General features: G+C 41.6%; 1 protein-coding gene across 16 annotated transcripts in view; it reads right to left on the bottom strand.

Annotated features, from left to right (window-relative positions):
• Nucleotides 1-18,379, bottom strand: part of LOC103459572 (pleckstrin homology domain-containing family A member 5) — a 182,558-nt gene that overhangs the window by 4,023 nt on the left and 160,156 nt on the right. For all 16 annotated transcript variants that reach the window (XM_081603665.1, XM_081603666.1, XM_081603671.1 and 13 more), the window contains 3 exons: nucleotides 2,092-2,193; nucleotides 405-550; nucleotides 9-142 (listed from right to left, as the gene is read on the bottom strand). In XM_081603665.1, coding sequence (XP_081459791.1) covers nucleotides 9-142; nucleotides 405-550; nucleotides 2,092-2,193 — 382 coding nt within the window. The remainder of the gene's footprint in view (nucleotides 1-8; nucleotides 143-404; nucleotides 551-2,091; nucleotides 2,194-18,379) is intronic.

The following is an 18,379-nucleotide window of genomic DNA, read 5'->3' as shown; positions in this document are numbered from 1 at the left end:
TTTCTCACCAGACAACATGTTGATGTTGTGCGTCTTGCTGTCTCCAGTCAACTGTTTGCATGAATCAAAACTCTGTCCCAGGAGCTCCTCCTGGCTCTCCTCTGTTTCCTGTTCCTTAGGCTCAGGGGTTGATGGCTGAAAACTGCATTGGGCAAAACACATCCATTTATAAAAGCTCAACATGTAGTATTTCAAAAAGTCTCTAAATGCAATGCAGAGCCACCACCTCTGTGAAATAGTGGTTTGGATTAGAGCTCAGCTGTACACAATGTCTGTCATTCTACCATGACGACATTAGCTTTAAGTATTAACCAAAATAAATGAAAGTTCAGTTTGTTTTGGGACGTTTGCCTAAAACGTGGTGATGGTCTCACTTTCCACAGAACTATGTTTAACACACAGACCTGTTTTCAGTTAAGGTGTTTGCAGGAGAGCTGGTCAGATCTTGACCTTTGCTCTCATCATCCTCAAAGGGTTGAAAGTTTACGATCTCCACATGCTTTGGATCTGTGCCGAGGTCCACAATGATCACCCTCTGGCTCTCACACAGCTGAAGCAAATAAATAATACTTTCAGAAGAAAAGACAGTGGCTGGCAGTAACATAAAATGTCAGAACGATGTTTGAACAATTTAGTAAAATTCCAGTTTTTCTATTTTAAGTGCCTTTCTTAGCTATGTGATTAAATAACATCATGATCACATTTTTTAGATTATCATCTTTATTCTGCCTTTTTAAAAATAAGCTATCTTAACTTTTTGTTAAAATTGTCACTATGACACTGTTCTCAGTCAAAAACTATGCTGGTCAGTATGACATTAACCAACTTGACATTATTGGTTAATGTCAAGTTGTCATAACAAAGACATTTTGAATGATGTCAACTTTGTATTAAAAGTGTCATAATTTACCAAATGACGCTTTATGACTACAGTCATAAATATTCATGAAGGCTTATTCATGTGTTATGACAGTGTTATGACAGTCTTATCACACCCCTTCAAATAAAGTTTTACTGAATGGTCACTGATTATGATGAGCAGTGAGGAGCTCGAGTGATAGCTCTGGCTCTGATTGGTTGTTTCTGCCCTAGGCTGCATTTCTGCAGATGGCAGTAGGACCACAAAAAGTAGCCAGAAGAGTTCCTTTTTAAACTGATTATCAATTTCATTTTAAACTCACAGGACATAGTGACATTTTTAACAAATACGTAAAAAAAACAGAGGTGCAGTTGGTAGCATTGCTTCTTTGCAGCAAGAAGGTCCTGGGTTCAAATCCTGGCCTGGGGTCTTTCTGCATGGAGTCTTCATGTTCTCTCTGTGCATAAGTGGGTTCTCCCCGGGTACTCCGGCTTCCTCCCACAGTCCAAAAACACGACTGTTAGATTGACTGATCTCTCTAAATTCTCATTGATGTCAGCGTGTACATGGTTGTTTGTCCTGTCTGTCTCTGTTGTCCATGGTGTTGTCATGGTGACCCTGCCGCTCACCTGTTGACTGCTGGAGATAGGCACCAGATGCCAATGTGACCACATTAGTGTGTTAGAAAATGAATGGATGTAAAAAAACAAACATTTTTAAATACTGCAACTTTAAATCAGTCTTCACACAAGAAACTTTTCAAAGAAAAATTTTTCCAATTTGTTTTAATTTGTATCCTGGAACACAGATGAGCTCCTAGCATTAAAATGAATGAATGAATGAATGAATGACTGACTGACTGACTGACTGACTGACTGACTGACTGACTGACTGACTGACCCAATGGGTCATGGCAGAAACTGACTCACTGAGTCAGTTTCTGGTTCTGCTAGAAGTTTCTTCCTGTCAAACGGCCGTTTTCCTTTCCACTCTCACTTCACATCACGATGCTCAGTTTGAGGGATTTCTCCAAAGTCAATGACACAATGCAAGCAACAGCAAAGTTTCTGCAGTGGAAACACACCTGATTACCACAGGCTGCTCACAGAACCTCAATATGATAGAACTTAAATATAAAAACTTTTTTTTCTTAACCAACTTTGATGAACACTTAAACTGTGTTTACCAGTTTTGTCCATTTTCCGCTAATATCTTTAAGAACTTGACCGTACCTCATCTGCTGGTGGCTGGTTTCTGATCAGCAGGTTCATGGCCTTTTCCTGCTGCATCTCTTCATGCTGGGAATCTCTCACATGATCAGTTCTCTGTACTTTCTGCAAATTTGAACAAAGTTTCTCATTACATATACTGAAATCCACAAATGGTTTCCTGTGTAAAAATGCATTATATACATGACATCTTAAAGTTAATAAAATGGGCAAAGTGGAATGAACCTAACTTTGAAACGAACTTGAACTATTTTTACATCTAAGATTGATGTAAAAATCAACCATTATACTTTTAATGGTTGTAACTAGGGGTGCCCCATGATATCAGCCAAAAAACGAGAATGAGATGATATTGGCCTACATCTAATATCTTCAATATAAGCATGTGGATGGAAGAACTCCACTCTAACATTAGCCATCCCAGCACTTCTGTCCAGAAGTGTTAGCATCATGCTCACAAACCCACTGATTAATAATAGTCACTTTTTCTCATACCCATTGCTGTTTTCTGTTTTAGTAATATCACTTGATGAAGCCTATTCTAACATTTCACACTACAAAATAAGTGATGAAAATATATCTGACTCATGTATTAACTGAATACTTTCAGGTTTTTTTTCTTTAAATAACGAAAAAATCTCAAGCCCATCTGTCATTTTGACAGATTGGTGCAGACATTTTTGACTTTTTGCACGGAATACATTTTGGAGGCAACTAAAAGCAACAAATGAAAATAAAAAACACCCTTCTGGAAATCATCTCTGACACTTAACTAGGTGCAGCTCATTGATTGGAAGCTGACAGTGTGTTTGTTATGCACAGAACGCTTTGCAGCGTGTCTGGCTCAGAAGTGTATTCAGAACTTTTAAGAACCAGAAGATCTGAGCGGTTGGTACAGCAATAACAGATCTTTAAGGTATTGTGGTGCTAAACTGTTCAGTGATGAATAAACTAACAACAGTACATAATGAACAAATCAATCAATCAAATTTTATTTGTATAGCACATTTCAGGAGCAAGGCATTTCAAAGTGCTTTACATAATTAAAGAAAAAATAAAAACAGCATGTGACATTGAATAAACAGTAAGAAAGAAAAAGAGATTTTGAAAAAAAGAAAAAAGATTAAAAAAGATAAAAACATAATTTTGTTACGGAATTTAAGCGCCTGTCGTCGCCGGACTCCGCTGTCCGTTTAACACGGGTATTATCCAGGTATTATCCAGGTATTATCCAGGTATTATCCAGGTATTATCCAGGTATTATCCAGGTATTATCCAGGCCCCGTCGCCTAACAGGAATGTCTCCAACCTTGCAGCACCAGGCTCCGTCCATCTGTCATGTGAATTTTTGGGCTAGGACTTCGCCGTCCTGCACGGATTTTTGTGCACTATTTTTACCTGTTAGAGTTTACAGGGTTTTTCTGTGCGCGCAAAGACCCTCAGTCACTCACCACTTTTACATCATTAGAAAGAGGAATAAAAAGAAATTAATAAATAGATTAAAAGTAAAGATAACATTAAAAACATGGAAGACATCAAAACTGGCACTCTAATTTAGCCATAAGCAACTCTAAACAGGTGGGTTTTAAGTTGAGATTTACAGGCACTCGGTGTTTCAGCTGTTTTACAGTTTTCTGAAAGTTTGTTCCAAATTTGTGGTGCGTAGAAACTGAAGGCTGCTTCTCCTCGTTTGGTTCTGGGGATGCAGAGCAGAAAAAGAACCAGAAGATCTGAGGGGTCTAGCTGGTTGGTACAGTAATAACAGATCTTTAATGTATTGTGGTGCTAAACCGTTCAGTGATTTATAAACTAACATCAGTATTTTAAAGCATATTCTCTGAGCTACAGGGAGCCAGAGGAGGGACTTTAAAACTGGTGTTATGTCTCTATCTTCCTGGTTTTAGTCAGAACAGCAGCAGCAGCTGGAGGATTGATTTATTAGTCAGACTTGTGAAGATAAACGCATGGATGAGTTTCTCTACATCGTGCTAAGACATAAGTCCTCTAATCCTGGAGATGTTCTTCAGGTGATAGAAGGCCGACTTTGTGACTGTCTTAATGTGGCTCTGAAGGTTAAGGTCAGAGTCCATCACTACTCCCAGGTTTTGGGCTGATCACTGGTTTTCAGTTGTAATAACTGAAGCTGTGCATTGATTCTGGTTCGCTCGTCTTTAGGTCCAAAGATAATAACTTCAGTTTTGTTTCTGTTCAGCTGGAGAAAGTTTTTCACATCCACTCATTGATCTGTTCTAAGCATCTATTCAGTGATTGGATGGGTTCAGAGTCACCTGGTGACATCATGATGAAGAGCATCGTGATGATCATCCATGTAGTTATGGTAGCTAATCTTATTAGGCCCGAGCAGCTAAGCGCTGCGAAGGCCTATTGTAATCGTGCTATTTATTATTACGATTCTGCCCCCCAAATAAATTGGCTTTTAGGAGGCTTTTTCATATTCAAAAACTCACCAAACTTGGCAGGTGCATAGAGCCCGTGTAAAATTTACGTATTTTAAGGTCGTCGCAAAAATCGCACAAGAAACGGCTCAACGGCGCTACCTAGAAACTTTCAAAAGACCCTTTCTTTTCTTTTCACTTACTTTATCGTAGAGACTTGAAATTTGGTACACTTGTAGAGCTCCCCAAGACACTCAGAATTTACAATTAATATCATAGTGCAAGTATGACAGGAAGTCGACCATTTTGGATTGAAGTTCCGATTTTGACCCCAGTTTGATCGTTTACAGCCGTCGCATAGGGATTTCGATCGATCGGCTTCAAACTCGGTCAGATCGTTCATAAGGCATGGCCGATTCAAAGTTATCAAAACGGTGAGTTTTTGTGCATGCTGTAGGGGTTAAAGTTCACCTATTCGCCATGAAACACGAAACTCACAGAGACACCAAACTTTCAGTGATTGATCATCATCGGGTCCCCTACAATAATCAATGATGACATCACTTAGGCCACGCCCCCTGAGAACAGGAAGTGTCATGTAGGGCTGTTGTAAACGATTATTTTAGTAATCGAGTAATCTATAGATTTTTCTTACGATTAATCGAGTAATCGGATAAAAACAATTATGAAATAAAATATTGGTAAATCTTCCATAACACCAGTGTTACTATCAGATATCAACATCAGTCTATTTTTTCCACATTTGAGCTTCCCTACCAGTTACTTTTTTGTAGTCCGGGGGAGCAATATGGGATATTTACGGCTCCTCCGTTCAGAAACTCATCTACCAGCCATGTTCCGCCTCCCGTTTGTTCAGACCGGGATGATATAAGTTTATTGTGCGGTTCGTCCGTAAAGCTGCTCTTACCCTTTAAGCATCAACCCTCAGCCGCCCGCCGTGTTCAGTCTCTCCGCTCACCTGTAGAAATCCTCCTCAGCTTCTTCCCGCCGTTCAACCAGCAGCTCCGGAGCAGAAAGGCTGCCGAACTCCCGGCATCGCGCCGGTCATTTTAAGGATGTTTATTGGTCCCACAAGAAAACGATGAAAACCCGGAATTATCACCAGTCAGTAAAATCCCCGCGGGCCGAACTTGAAGATTGGACGTTATGCCGCTAACACGTAGCTTCCGTCAACAACTCAGAGGCGGAAGTCAGAGCTCCGTGCAACGCAAATAATGTTCCGGCTGAAACACGGTGCGCTAAATGATAAAACATAAATTAACGAAGCTTCGAGGCAGGTCAATTTTCCTCGAGGAATTTTAATAATCGAGGTACTCGAATCACTCGAGGAATCGTTTCAGCCCTAGTGTCCTGTTTTACTCTGAACGGTCGCTATCTGACCCCTTTGACCTAATCAACATGAAATTGTGTCCATAGACAGAAAACATGTTGGTGTGTTATGGATTCGAACCCCGTTTGTTTTCGATGGAGAAGGTGGGCGTGGCGGTCTGGTGACGTGACCTGTAACGCCACTGCCTTACGTTTGGCCTTGAATTCCACAGTTTCAAGCTGAGCTGCACCAAACTCACTAGGATCGATCCTTGTGGGCCCCTCGACAAGAGTCCATAACTATATTTTGTGGGCGTGGCCTAATTTCTCTACAGCGCCCCCTAGAATTTTTTAAAAGATCAACCACCAAGCCATGCTTTAACCTAGAAATATGAAACTTGGTACACATGTGTATCTTCTCGGGTCCTACAAAAAAGTCTCCTGGAGCCATGGTCCAAACCCAACAGGAAGTCGGTCATTTTGGATCAAAGCCGCTATTTCCTGTTTGTCAGAGACGCGCATCTGATCGAACTCCTCCTACAGCGTTTGAGATACAGACTTCAAACTCAGTCAGCAGAGAGTTGAGACATTAAAGATCAAAAGTTATCACAGCAATTTTTGTAGATCAATGCATGTGGGGGTGGCTAAGTGCCAAACTTTGACTATTCTCCATAAAACATCAAAGTGACATAACTTCCACATACCAGGTCACAGACTTCCTATGTCTAACTACTGACCAACCCTCATCACATTCTCATGGTCATATGATGACATCACATTAGCCCCGCCCACTTCCTGACTTCACTTTGCGGGGCTAAGGTGATGTGCCACTTCCGACAGGAAGTCAGCTGTTTTTTCTACTGTATGTCTTACTTTTACTGTGTTATTCATATGGAATTTAACCTCTGCCAACTGACATAATATGACCTGATGATGAACTCTGACCCGTGGGGGCGTGGCCAAATGGGTGTCCCTCGCCATATGCACATGATTGTCTCTAAATCACACACGCGCCTTCTGATTGGCACCAAACTGGATATGTATGACCTTTGTTCACCACTAAAGAACCCGACAGGATTGAATTGGAATTTGACTCCAGTGCGCCCCCTAGGTCATTCCATCAGATATATCTCCTCTCTACATCGACCGATCTGCACCAAATTTGTGGGGTGTTGCCAGGGAAACATGCTGAACTCATCGGTGCATATGGCCTGGCGGACGCTTGGTTAAACTGTGCGAGAGCGTACGTGGTGGCAGGCGGGCGACGGTGCTGGATCCCCTGCGGTCGCTATAGGCCGGAGCGGCGCTTGGCTGCGAGAGCCGCTTGAGGCTCCGCGGAGCTTTAATTTCCTGTTATAACCTGAGCCAGTGGGAGCATGTAAATATTGAAAATAAGGGGTCCTAGGATTGAACCTTAGGGTTCAATCCTAGGACCTCTCTGATGAGAATTTCCGATTGAAACAAAGAAATCCCTGTTCTTTATGTAAGATTCAAACCAGTGGAGCACTGGACTGGAGAGTCCGACCCAAGTCTCCAGTCGATTCAGTAAAATGTCATGGTCAACAGTGTCGAAAGCTGCACTGAGGTTGTCGTGAAACCTGGTTGGGACTGATTGAGATCTTTCCAGAACACACAGAAAACAGATCATAAAAGCCCAGAGGCAACAAGTAATCTTGAATCATTATTTAATGTTGATTGAAACTGATAATCTTTATTGCAACAGAACTTATATTGCGATAGAAACCCAGAAAAAACAAATAATTCAGTATTATGATTTGATGTGATTAAAACTTGTGTAATCCTTATTTTAATAATGTACCACTATGTGATGAATTATGTGGACCTGATTTAAGGAGTAAATATAAGAAATCAAAATACATAAGTCTTATTCAAGTTAGATGAGATGTCTTAATGCTGTGTCGCAAACCAAGAGGCTGCGTGAGAGCAAGAACTATCAGCGCGGAAGAAACAGGAAGTGGGATTGTGAATCAAGCAAAAGCACCAGATGTTGAGTGCAGATAGGAGATGCAGCAAGAATAGAAGAGGAAGCTCAAGAGCCAAGTAGGAAAGAAGATAACGGTTAGCCAAGGTGTTTGACGTCAAGAAGATTGTGTAAGCAGCCAGTGCATGCACAATCAAGATGCAGAAGTAGATAATTGTGTGAGCCGCAGATGCTCTCACGACTGAAATACTGAGAGCATAAAATGCACAGGCGAGAGAAGAACGGGGTTCTTTGTTCCAGCAGCGCTCGAGTCAAGACCACAGGAAGATGCAGGATCAAGATTGGGGCGATACTTTGAAACCACGGGAAGGTGAAGGCTTCGCACTGCTTTAGTAGGGAACAAGATCCGTTTATCCACAACCCGGGGTTCTGATTCGATACCTGCCTTCCTCTCAACCCAAGAAACATCTCAATGATGCTGCAGCAGACATGGGGGATAGACAAAGATCACCTATGGATAAAGAACTGAGCTCATGAAGAATACTCACCAGTTCAACTTTGGATTTATTCTAAAAAAGGACTCTGCTATAGCAAGATGGGTCCCTGACCATGGAATTTAAAGTTTTCTGCTGCCAAGATCAACTCAGCATCTGGGAAAGAGTGGAACTGCATCCCAAAGCCTCTCTTAAGGTTCAGTGACACAGTATAGAGACTAGAGAGAAGTGTGCGTTCGAAAATTCTTTATATTTTAATCTTTTGATTCTTGATTGAAGTAGCTGTATGTCATTTTCCCCTGCTAAAGCTTGCTAATAAAATATTAAAGTCTACTTGATGCTGTGGACAATTAAATCAATTAAGTCATAAGAAGAATAAATTCTTTTGGTTAAAATAAAATCAATGTTCATGATCCTAGTGAATTGGGGGCTTCAGACGTTTCTTTAGTTATGATAAATAATGACCTTGGGACTCGTACCGAGTCTCTAAAATTATCTAGACTGTAACAAGTGCACGTTATTAATAGAGAAAGAGCTGCCGTTAACTGGGGTGGTTTCTGGAGTCAGGCTACCACGAGCTATTTGGATGTTTGATCCATTAACTGTAAAAGGTCATAATCTCAGGATCTGAAGGTGGTTAGAGTCTAGACGCATCTTTCTAGCTTCCAGCTTAAATAGAATGCCCTCTATACACTCATCTGTAGTAATACTCAGGAGGTAGAGGCTTCGCGGACTCGTTAGATGAAGAGCTGGTCAGTAGTAAGTCAGTAGGAGTCTGAGAGGAGGTAGGTGTGTGGCTGACTATTGCGTAATAACAAGGTCCAACAGAACCAGCACTGTGGTTCTCCCACAGTCTGTATTTATATGGATATCATTGAACACTTTTACAAGGGCCGTCTCTGTGCTGTGGTGAGACCGGAAACCAGACTGGAAGGAGTCAAAGTGATTCATTATTGTTAGGAAGTTATTTAAATGTTTAAAAACAGCTTTTTCAATAATTTTGCTGATGAATGGGAGGTTGGAGATCGGCCTGTAATTCTGCAGTAGTGATTTGTCCAGATTGTTCTCTTTTATCAGTGGTTTGATAACTGCTGTTTTCAAAGCCTGGGGGAAAACACCTGAAGAGAGCGATGAGTTACTATTTGGATCAGATCATTGACAACAACAGGCAGGACTTTCTTAAAGAAATGTGTGGGTAGGACATCCAGACAGCAAGAACCGGAGCTTAATTGACTTATAATTTCTTCTAGGGTTTTATAATTTAGTAGTTGAAATTGGGTCATTTTTCCTGCATTTGTTTTGTTTGGGCCCAGCATTAGTACTGTCTTTGGAGTGGATGTGCAAATTAATCATCTGATCTTTTGAATTTTCTCTGAAAAGAAACTTGAAAACTTGTTGCAGGCGGCATTAGATTGAAGTTCAGGTGGCAACGTCATTGGATGATTTGTGAGCCTGTCAACAGTGGCAAATAAAGCTCGAGCGTTGTTAATGTTTTTGTTTATGACATCTGCAAAGAAAGCCTGTCTTGCATGTTTTACTGTTGTGTGATAGTTACGTAGTCTTTCCTTGTAGATGTCACAATAAACGTGCAGTTGACCTTTACGCCATTTCCGTTCGGCCCTGCAGCAGAGTTGTCTTGCAGATTGAACTGTTTGTGCATTTCTCCATGGAGATTTCTTCCTACCAGTCACAACCTTCACTTTAGTGGGGGCAATGTAATCAATGATATCTGAAAGTTTGCACTGAAAATCATCCACCAACTTATCTACGTCATTATAACTTAAGAGTGAGGAAGAAGAGTAGATTTGATTAAATGTTTCTGCTGTGTTTTCTGTGAAAGTACGTTTTGTGATAGTAGCTTTTTGTCCAAGTGGGTTAACGGATAAAGAACTGTCAAAGATAACAGCAAAATGATCCGACAGGGCGACATCAGTTACAGAGACATTGGAAATATTCACACCCTTACTGATAACCAGGTCCAGTGTGTGTCCATGAGTGTGTGTTGCTTGTGAACAAAGAAAACTACAGAGAATGTTGTTGTATTAATCCATTAAAATTTTAAATAGAGCAGATGTGGAAAGAAATAAAATAAGGTGCAAAATTAATTAGACTGTACCAAACTCAGTGTACGCTACGTGTCCTGCTATGCTCAAGCAGGAGTGCGGTTACAAGTGACAAAATGAAGTTCAAACATGTTAAACAAAAGCTAAAAACAGGAGAAGTAACACTGCTTACAAACAAAAGAAGCAAAATCTTACTTAAAATATGTCAAGTTCACTTCAGGTTCGGCCTCTTAATTAAAGTTGGGTTGGATCGGGCTCAGAGACAATGTCTATGGACTCGGTCCCGGCCAGGTTAAATCTTTTAGGTCCATCGGAACTCTAGAGCAGATTTTGTTGAGGAATATAATTATGTTAATAGTTAAAGGTTGTGTTAATTCACATTAAGATATGTTTTACTGAAAAGGAATGTGTTATGTTGTGCTGGTTCAACACCAAATAAGGAGTTGTACGAGACATTCCAGGCAGGCAAGGGACTCAGCCAGAGTCTCTGTTTGGACAGATAAGAACTAACAATCTGACTAATGGTCCTCTGAGGGAGCAGATTTAACTTCCACGAGGTCGGCCCAGAATTCTCGGAACTTCCAACACACACTCAATGTAAAACAGAGCCAGAAGCAAGATTCAGAACGCCATTGGTCAGACGGTTTCCAATACACAATAGCAGACTGAAAACGGTATAAATGCTCGAAGCCAGAAGCAAAAGACAAGACATTTTGGATTCTGAGACGATGAAAATGAGATGATGAAAATGTAATATGTGATTCCGCAGATGTGCATTAAATGTCTTCCTGGTTGTCAGTGAGCCGGAGAGAATGGAGTTTTGTGTATCGTCTCTTAATTCATGAGTTTAGCACCTTTGAATTCCTCCATAAAGTGGTGACCCCGACGTGAAATCTGAGATCTCTGAGTTAGCTCAAATAAACAAAACTTGAAGTAATGATTTAATCAATTGTTCAAAAAGGAAAAAAATGTTTCAATAATGTACATGCACAAATTAGGGAATGAATTAAACTTCCATGAGACTAAATTATGTGGATGTGTGTGAGATTAGGCCTATGTGAATGATGTGGATATGTGTGCGATGGGTGTATATTGAATATATGTATGAAAATATGTATGTCTGGATGAGTGTTTGATGAAATGTGGCTGCATATGACGGGGCAGTTAAAGTTGCATGTTTTGACTCTAAGCACTAAGAGCTTTGCTTGACATATATCAGCAGAACAGGTTTGAGTGTGTGAACGCCTGCAGTTAGTGTGTGATGCATGAATATGGTAGACATGTGCATGCTTTGGCTTGGCTGCATGAATAGCGGGTTGTGAGACTCAACTATCTCCATGAAGGGTTAACTTAAGCAAAGCATAGTTAGGACAGGCAATGCATATACAAACTAAGACAGAAATGCACTGCCCTCGCTCCGTTTCCACCTCAGGAAAAAAATAAAGGGAGCCTGAGAGCAGCCGACGATTGAAATTTTTGCTCGCTCTCTTGCTGGAGCGTGTGCCATAACCTTACACACATGCCACCACCCTCTACGACACACTCACACACACTCGCACACGCCTACACATACATATACACACACACACACACACACACACCCTGCCACAACCATGATTATATGTGCGAAGCAGTGGGATGAGTGTGAGCGAGATAATTTATGATATTGTTTCCATGTCGTCTGTCTAAGTGTTGATTTGTTGTCATAAGTACACACTTACAAATACAAATACACTTACAAATATCTGTACAAACCTGTATAGTTGGTTATATTGCTGAGGTACAATTTCAATTCACTTTGACGGATCCACATGAAACTACAATTTTAAATATGTTTCAAGGCCTTTAGTCATCCACACAGGCCTGATTTCGCAGTACTCGAAAGTCCGGACTGTAGAGCAGGTTGGCAGGACACCTTTAAGATTCTGCAATTGATCATTTCAAACCTGTATGAATACTGGGTCGACAGAGTCAAATGTGTGGATCTAAATTGTTTCCTACTTCAATAATTATTATCAAGGTTTTGGGGAAAAATGGGCATAAAGCGTACGGAATGTGAAAGATGCTGTATATTGAGCAAAGAGAATGATTTTATTTTTAAGATTTATGATCATGAGACCCAAATGTGTACATTTATATTTTCGCATTTTGGATGAGTCGAAAGTGTTTATGTTGAGTTAATCGTCATGTGAAAGTGTAATGTGACTTATGAATTGTGTTTCAGTCTCTGCGCCTCTACGTCACACGAGGCAACAGGCCAGCAGCTGCACACAGGACGCAGCTCAGGCAGGGAGAGAAAAGCCGAGAAAGCAAGAAGGGGGGCTTTGCTCCAGCTGCAACACGGGCGATCCAAAGAAAAACAGGGCCCTCACCTACCCATTCAGTTTGAGTGAATCGGAATATAGATTCTTAATTATAAGAATACAATCAACAATTTAAAACAACTGACTGGCAAATGACTGTTGATTACGTAGAAATTAGTTAATGGAACAGCATACACTATTAGGAATTTGTTGCTCATGATTACCATTACTCATTAATATACACAGGAAACACAGTGAATTATTGAGGAATTGAAGGGTGGCTACTCTCAAATATATAAGTAAGGAAAATAATACACAGAGACGTAGTTCTTGCTGCTAGGCCATAGACTGCCAAGAGATTTATTACCCCCACGGAATCAGTTTCGTCAGTTCAACACATAAAATCTTCCATACCAAAAAATCTCTCCTAAGTCTCAAATTCAACAGTCTTTATACTCTCAAGTCTCCACGAGTGTCCATTGGAAGGTTTCAACCAATGGGGAAAGGGTGCTGTTTCTGCCAACAGACTCTCAGCTTGTTTTTCTACAAGTGTTTGTTGGCCGACCTTTAATACGAGTCCAAATAAGGACATAAGACCTCATGATTTCAACAGACCTAATACTCCTTCTCAGAAGTACCAAATAGACCAATTTGTTGATGCTATCCGTCGAGACCGCATTCCTTCCGAGTCCGTCTGTGCACTTTGTACACAATTGGAAGGAAGGGGGTTAGGTCAGTTTGAACTAGAGAACTGCCAAGAATCCTTTCGCAAAAACAACTCCTTAGATGGTGTTGTGGTGTGCTATGTAGAAATAGTGGAATAAGCAGGCATCCGACTTAGCTCAGCTTCAGTTCTCTCTTTAATTCTCTCTTCTTCTTCTCACATCTCCCATACATAGTCAGAGCTCCCCCTGCTGTCCTTTTCATGCAATAACAAGACATAACATTTTCCCTTTTCCTGAAGCAATTACTTACATGTAACATTTGCACTGTATAACTGGCAGCAGGAAACTAAGTTTGTAAAATTACTATTTCAGTAAGCCAACAGTAATATGAAAAGTTTACGAACCATATTAGCTCAAGTAGCAACAGTACATTAAATGAATATCAGCATTAGAATAAAATTACCAGTTTCACTGTTAACCATAAGCATTACAGTATGAACATTTAAACCTATTTATTTTTACTGTATTTTACTTTAGCAGAACAGTAGTAATCTTTACTGGTCTTACAGAACACTAATACCATTCTGAACAGGAATGATTTTCATTAATTTTCACTTTATCTTACAAAACCTATCAACCATCTTGGTGCATTTCTAGCTCTCTGACTTCTTCTAAGTACAGCAGCAGGTTCATTAGTGTTTCCTGGCAGTGCAAAGGTATCAAACACAGTATCACTGTTTTGTTCTGAACCAGCTAAGGTTTGTTTTGGGAAGTGCGCAAGTTTTGAAGCATTCCACTTGCGTCCGTCGCTTAGTAAGAAAGTGTTTTGTCCAACTTTCTTTATGACAGTCCGTGGTTCTGTAAATCTTGAAGATCCTTTGGAAACGTGCTCAGGTCTGCGAACACGAACAGTGTCACCCACTTTGACTGTTGATACTTTAGCTCTCATTTTCTTGTCTGTGTATTCCTTCATTTTATTTTGCTTTTGTTTCACCCTCTGTTGTATTTGGGCATGTGTTTTGCTTTTCATTTCTACTGGGAGTATGTTTAACTTGGTGCGCATCTTTCTGTTTCTCAGTAGCTCAAATGGGGTTACTCCGGTTGTTGCATGAGGAGTAGCTCGGTAGTTGTGCAGAAATTCTGTTACAGCTTCCTTCCATGAGCTGTGACTTCTTTCAGATGTTTGTATGCACTCCTTAAGTACCCTGTTGAATCTTTCCACAGCACCATTTGCTTTAGGGTAGTATACACTTGACCTTAAGTGCTGTATCTCTCTCTCTCTCAGAAAAGTACTAAATGCATGAGAAGTAAACTGACAACCATTATCTGAGACAAGATACATTGGATTACCTTCCCTACTGAACACAGTGGCTAAAAAGCGAATGATGACATCTGTAGTGACAGTAGAACTGAATCCAACCTCAGGCCATTTGCTGTAGTAATCTGTAAGTACAATAGCATAACGGCAGTCCCATGTAGCATTTTCAAATGGACCTGTAATGTCTATTGCAACTTTTTCCCATGGTGTACTAGGAAATTCAACTGGAGTGAGTGGAGCAGGAGCAGTTATGGCTACCTTATCACTGAACTGGCAGTTAACACAGGAAGCAATGACAGAATGCACAAATTTGTCCAGTTGTGGCCACCAGAAAAGTTCACGCAGTCTCTGCTTGGTACGGACAATGCCTTGATGTCCTTCATGTGCCAAGTCAACAATTCTGGCACGCAGTGAAGCAGGAACAACTAGTCGATCTGTCAATCTCAATATCAGTGAACCATGAACTGACAACTCATGTCGAATCTGAAAGTACGGAGAAAGGTTCTCTGGAAGACTTTTTTTGCATTTGGGCCAACCTTTGTCAATCTGGTTGCGCAGTAGTGACAGTTCTGGGCAGGTTTCACTGGCAGAAGTGAACTCTGGAAGAGAAATGGCACACAGTGACTCTTTAAAAACAGCAGCAATCATGTCAGGTTCCTCTGTTGCCTCATTTTCAGCAGTTAGTGGTAGTCGAGAAAGGCAGTCAGCAGTGACGTTTTGATGTCCTGGGCGGTAAGTTACATCGTATGTAAAGCAGAGCAGTCGAGCTGACCATCTGGCAATCCTTAGTCCAGCACGGCCAGAACCTTTAGAGGTGAGTAACGTCGTAAGTGCTTGGTGATCTGTACGAAGAACAAAGTGACGACCCCAGAGGTAGGTTCTCCACCTTTCCACAGCCCAAACACAGGCAAGAGCTTCACGTTCGACCGTGGAGTACTTGCGCTCAGCAGAAGAAAGAGTTCTTGATGCAAAAGCGACAACTCTCTCACTTTGATCTGAATGCATTTGAGTTAACACCGCACCCAGTCCATAATCTGAAGCATCAGTAGTAACATAGGTTGGTAACTCAGGGTCATACAGAGCTAAGGCAGGACTATTGACTATCAGGCCTTTAAGTGAAGTGAAACTAGACTGTGCTTCTGTTGTCCACTTGAAACTTAAATCTGTGGAGTCTCTGAGCACTGCACGTAATGGCTCAATAACAGTCGCAAAATCTGGAATGAACTTACTGTACCATGATGCAAGACCAAGGAAAGATCTTAGAGAAGATGTGTCGTGTGGAGCTGGAGCATGAATCACAGCAGTGACTCTATCCTGATCTGGTTGAAGACCTTCTTTTGAAATGGTGTGACCCAGGTAGTTTAGTGAAGGTTGACTGAATTTACATTTGTGCATGTTCAGTTTGAGTCCGGCATCAGTCAAGGCTTGAAGCACTCTCCGTAAATTTTCATCATGTTCGTTTTGTGTAGAGCCATAGAAGATGATGTCATCCAGGTATGCTTGTACACCTGGCAAACCTGCAAGGATGATTGACATCATTTTCTGAAATGCTGATGGGGCAGAAGCTAAGCCAAAAGGAACTCTGCAGAAACGAAAAAGTCCATCATGGGTGATAAATGCTGTAATATCACGACTTTCAGGATGCAGAGGCATTTGGTAGTAGGCAGAGGCTAAATCAATCGTGGAAAAAACAGTAGCCCCTCGTAGATTTGAGAACAGTTCATCCATGTGTGGTAATGGATGGCAATCGGCAACAATTACTTTATTTGGCTCCCTTAAATCAACACACATGCGTGGCTTTCCCCCATCTCTTCTTTGTGTCACGACAATAGGAGAAACCCAAGGAGAAGCATCAATACGTTCAATGATGCCCTTATCCTGGAGATCTTTGAGCTCCTCTGAAACAGCTTGTCTCACTGAAAATGGAAGTCTCCTGAGTTTTTGTTGCACTGGAACAGCATTTGGCAGTATATGTACTTTGTGTATGAAGTTTTTAGCGTAGCCAACTTCCTGAACTGACATGTCTGGAGAATGATCTGATAAAGTCTCTGGCACAACTGGTTCAACCGTAGGGGTAGGAGAAGTACTAGTAGTAACAACTTTTCGTCCGTCAAGTTTCATTTGTAAAGCCTGAAACAAATCTAAGCCAAGAAGAGCAGCACCTGACTCAACAACAACAAGAGTACCTGCAGTAGAATGACTATCATGAGAAATAGTAGCTTTTTGAACTGATCTAGACAAGATGGCGCCGGTGTGTGTGGCTGCTCGTCTGTCGTTCTCACATTTGCTTATGTTTGTGTTGTTTCTGACCTGTATCGTCTGCGGAACTGAGTCTCTACTGATGTACGGTCGTAGCACACTTCTGGACCTCCAATCTTTGGTCCAGGATGTGGAGTTGTTCGAAAATGTTGGCCAACACTCCTTGCCCCCGCTTCTGTCGGGGATTCCGAGCCACCTGTTCCGGATTCCTGCGCTGCTTTCAAGACGGAGACGTCGTCGTCGTCGCGGTAGACGAGGCGGCCAGCTGGTAAAGCTGAAGTTTTATCTGACGCACTGTTCTGCTTTTACCCGATCATCGGATGGATCGTTTCTGGGCTATCGGGTGCCTCGGCGTTTCTTGGATCCTGTTGATGTCTGTTTGGTGCCAGTGGTCGGCGTTCAAGCCCCTCTCCAACGCCGTCCCTGCCCTTCCCGGATCAACATACGCCAACGGTGTCTCCAAAACCTGAGACCGCTGTGCCGGGTTTCCAGACCTGTCGAAGCCCAGGATCCAGCTCCTGTCAGGATTGGCCTGATAAACGCCAGGTCGCTTGTGAATAAAACTTTTATTCTTCGGGACTTTTTTAGTCGCCAAAACCTGGATTTTATGTTTGTGACTGAGACGTGGCTGAGTGTTGGTGAGTCCAGTGCTCTATCTGAGCTTTTACCAACGGATTGTTCTTATTTTAATTCACCACGGACTTCGAGGAGAGGGGGAGGCACAGCGACTGTTTACAAACAGGACTATAATTGTAAGCAGTGTTTTCTACAGACGTCTTTCCCCAGCTTTGAGTTTACGTCATTTGAGATGAGACACGTAAACCCAGTTTTCTGTGCTGTCGTCTACCGCCCCCCCAAATATAATAAGGATTTTATAAGCGACTTCTCTGACTTTTTATCTGGGATTTTAACTAACTATGAACATGTTCTTATTGTTGGAGACTTCAATATACATGTGTGCTGTCCTGATAAGCCTCTGGTAAAGGACTTTTTAAGTCTTCTGGACTCTTTTAACCTGGTACAGGCCGTATCCGGCTCTACACATGAGCACGGTCACACACTGGACCTGGTTATTTCCTGCGGTCTGCCTGTGACTAACCTGGAAACCTGTGACTCTGTGTTCTCGGATCACCTGCCTGTTTTATTCACTGTTACTTTGACACCAACTGCAGTTAAAACTCGCGCTGCTGTTCGGCGCTGTCGGATTATTAACCCTTCCACTGCCACTCAATTCTCCACCGCTTTTCTTCAGCTCTGTGGATCATCTGACTTCCTCAGCTCTGATACAGAAGAGCTCTGGTCCTGGTTCTGTTCTTCCTGTCAAACCATTCTGGACTCGGTTGCTCCATTAAAAACCAGGCAGCCAAGGATTAAACCTGAGCCTTGGTTTAATGACAGAACTCGTGCTGCAAGGCAGGAATGTCGTCGTGTTGAACGCAGATGGAAAAAGGATAAACTGCAGGTTACCCTTCAGATTTTAAAAGACTGTTGGCGTCTCTACCAGAGCACGGTTAAAGAGGCT

The sequence above is a fragment of the Poecilia reticulata genome, chromosome 23 (genome assembly GCF_904066995.2).
Source record: "Poecilia reticulata chromosome 23, P_reticulata-male-v2, whole genome shotgun sequence".
NCBI classification, from domain to species: domain Eukaryota; kingdom Metazoa; phylum Chordata; class Actinopteri; order Cyprinodontiformes; family Poeciliidae; genus Poecilia; species Poecilia reticulata.
Note: the sequence above shows the minus strand (reverse complement) of the source record. Positions and strands in the feature narration are given on the sequence as shown.